General features: G+C 49.5%; 1 protein-coding gene across 1 annotated transcript in view; it reads right to left on the bottom strand.

The window, feature by feature from the left end:
- The window catches only part of TNR (tenascin R), a 28,479-nt gene extending 27,496 nt beyond the window's left edge, over nt 1-983 (bottom strand). Inside the window, exon 1 of the mRNA XM_010160848.1 lies at nt 488-983. Coding sequence (XP_010159150.1) covers nt 488-983 — 496 coding nt within the window. The remainder of the gene's footprint in view (nt 1-487) is intronic.
- Between the last annotated feature and the right edge of the window lie 1,782 nt (nt 984-2,765).

Here is a 2,765-nt window from a genome sequence, read left to right as displayed (position 1 = left end):
ATTTTTTTTTTTTTTAATTTAACTCAGCTTTTCATACACATTCACTCTTCCTACAGAGAAGATGAAGGGTTTTATTGCCACCTCCCGTGGTGCTGCTTTCAGTCCAGGCACAGATTAAGAGAGCAGCAGCTGTGTCTCTCCTCCCTGTCCCACACATAGTGGCAGATGGACTGCTGGCTTGGGAGATCACTCTGCTCACCCCTTATTAGTGGTAATTTTATCTGCAATGGGGCCTTAGCTCTGGCCATAACAGGGTTTCTGCAGTGAGCAGGGCAATGGGACTCAAGTGACCAAATACCACCTGGGGGTTTTCCTGCCTTGGAAGACCTAAGCCGGGCTTTTCCCTAAAGCCACAACCACACCATGGGTGAACATATGTTTTCCTCTGTCGCCTTTCTGAGTGGCATCACCAGCTTTGTATTTATTTCTCCTGCCTTTCACTCAAGCCCTCAGTCCCCAGCAAGAGCTAACAGGATGGCATTACTACCTGTGGCTGCATTTTCTTGGCAGCAATTGGAGTTGCATTGGTCCCGGAGCATGGAGACCTCCCTCTCCAGCATCTCAATCCTGCTCAGCAGTTCCTGCAGGGACGGGAAGGAGGTGGAGCACTTGCAGGCCTGCTTGGGCAAGTTTATCTTGTGGGTGAAGGTGACCTGGCTCTCGCTGTCAGAGGTCTGCTCTGCATACTCCGCCAGCCGGTCGTCTTCTGAACTCACCTCCTCGGCTGAAGACTTGAACATGGATGAGCAGCAACTGTCCAGGGGGATGTTGATGTTGTAGATGTGGTGGAAGACCATGGGCTGCTCTTTGATGGATGGGCTGCAGTTGGCAAGGCCACCCTCCTCACCCACCGCTGGCCTCTCAGCTGGCTCTGTTGTCACCTCCAGATGACACTCAAAAGGTTTGAGGACGGCACCCAGCAGAAGTAAGTTGAAGCTGATGAGCAAGTTCCTCAGGACTGGGTTTTCACTGTCAGTCCCCATTTTCTTGGGAGGGTGAAGAGCCTGCTAAGCCAGCCTTGGTCAGCCAAATATGGGGAGGACCTGAGAACACAGAAGAAAAAGAGCATGGTTGGTGTTAGCACTGAAACTGTGCTCACCTTAGAGAGGCAAGTCCTTCTGGACCAAGTCATCCAGAGACATGTGGGGCTGACTTGACCCATGCACAGTCCTGCTGGTTTTGGTGAAGCCTAAATGAGCCCTGAGTTGGAGGCCATAGCTGGTGGGGAGACCCTGCCATAGCCCTTGATCAGTGACAGAGGCAGATTCTTGTTACTCTGGTACTAACAAAGCAGCAAATACACGTGTTTTCAGGAGACACACCCTATTTGGGATGTTACTTTCAGTTCCACATCTGTATGGCATGTAGGGTCCAAAGGTTTAATACATGGGTGATGGTGACACAGCCCTGCGCTCTCCTTTGTTGTCTCCCATGTCCCAGGAGCTGTGCTCGGGGTTGCTAAGCTTCTTCCAGTAGCTATAGGAACGGCAGTCTTGATGTTAAACACCATTAAATTACACCACGTAGGCTCCAGCTTGTTCAGGTTGACACTCTGAGCAGACAAATCCCTCTTGTTAAAGTGGCTTCACCCCCTAGCTGTGCTCTGGATTACAGGTTAACCTTCCCTTGATTTGGAACAACACAACTTCTTGTTCCAGTATTGATCCTGAGCTCTCGGCTGGTAATCCAGCCTCCAACGACCACATTTATCTCCAACCTAAAAATCACCTGTGCCTGCCCAATTGCACTGGGGATGTATTCACCCTCATTACTCTTGTTGGGACTATTGTGTACTGACCAATACTTAAAGCCAATTGGTTTGCCAGGAAGTATTATTCAAAGCCAGGACATGGCTCTTGTAGTGTCCAGCTTTAATTAATAATTAACTTTAATGGTACTCCATACAGAGTTATTAATAACTCTTTATTCAGATTCTAAGAGGGCTTAGCCATTCATACAGGTTTGAAGACTATGAATAAGCGCACGGGAACGTGTGGGTTAAGAAAGACTTAAAACCTCCGAGTTCTGGGTGACCCATTTGGATGGGAACTGCCTTGAAGGGCCACTGTGTAGAGAGGTGAAAATTGCCATATCTTCCAGATTATTTTTTTTTCTTTTTTGCCACCTTTCCATGTGCTCCTTCTTCTGGGACACTTGGTGGCAAGAGGAGATGGGATATCAACCCTGTCTGACCCTACCTGAACGCTCATACCAGTTCTTAAACGAGGGAAATGGAGATGAGGAGTGATTGGTTGAGTTGTTCCATCAAGATGCTTAAAGCCAAGTCTCCCAAGCTGCATGGGAGTTTCCCAAGCTTGGGGTTTCACAGCTGGTCCCTGCTAGGGCATGCTTGCCATAGCAAGCACGAGCTGTAGGGCAGCAGGGAAGATGACCACGCAGCTTTTGGTGGATGCTTCCAACCTATCCATGCGGGGTCTCCTCCAAGTCATGGGAGCTGGCCCAGCAGGGTGGGTGTGATACCCTGGTGATTCAGTTTTTGGGGAGTGGGAGAGACTAGCAGTGCGGTGCTCTGCTGCAATCCACAGCTGAACCACACTTGGGACCAATTGCTGAGTCTGGCTTTGCTGGTATCTGCCAGTGCCACAATCATAAGCAATTGCCCTCCCTTACTTCTAATGAATTTCCTGCTCTGGAGCTGCTCTCCAGCTCCCCAGGGAACAGCCGTGCCTCCCCCTTCCCCTGGTGCTGAATGAAAATATTTGGTTACTGGTTTCTCTCCTACAATACCATGCTGCTGCAGAAAA

The sequence above is a fragment of the Eurypyga helias genome, unplaced genomic scaffold (genome assembly GCF_000690775.1).
Source record: "Eurypyga helias isolate BGI_N326 unplaced genomic scaffold, ASM69077v1 scaffold34161, whole genome shotgun sequence".
Lineage (NCBI taxonomy): Eukaryota > Metazoa > Chordata > Aves > Eurypygiformes > Eurypygidae > Eurypyga > Eurypyga helias.
This window is presented reverse-complemented; position numbering and strand designations above follow the sequence as displayed.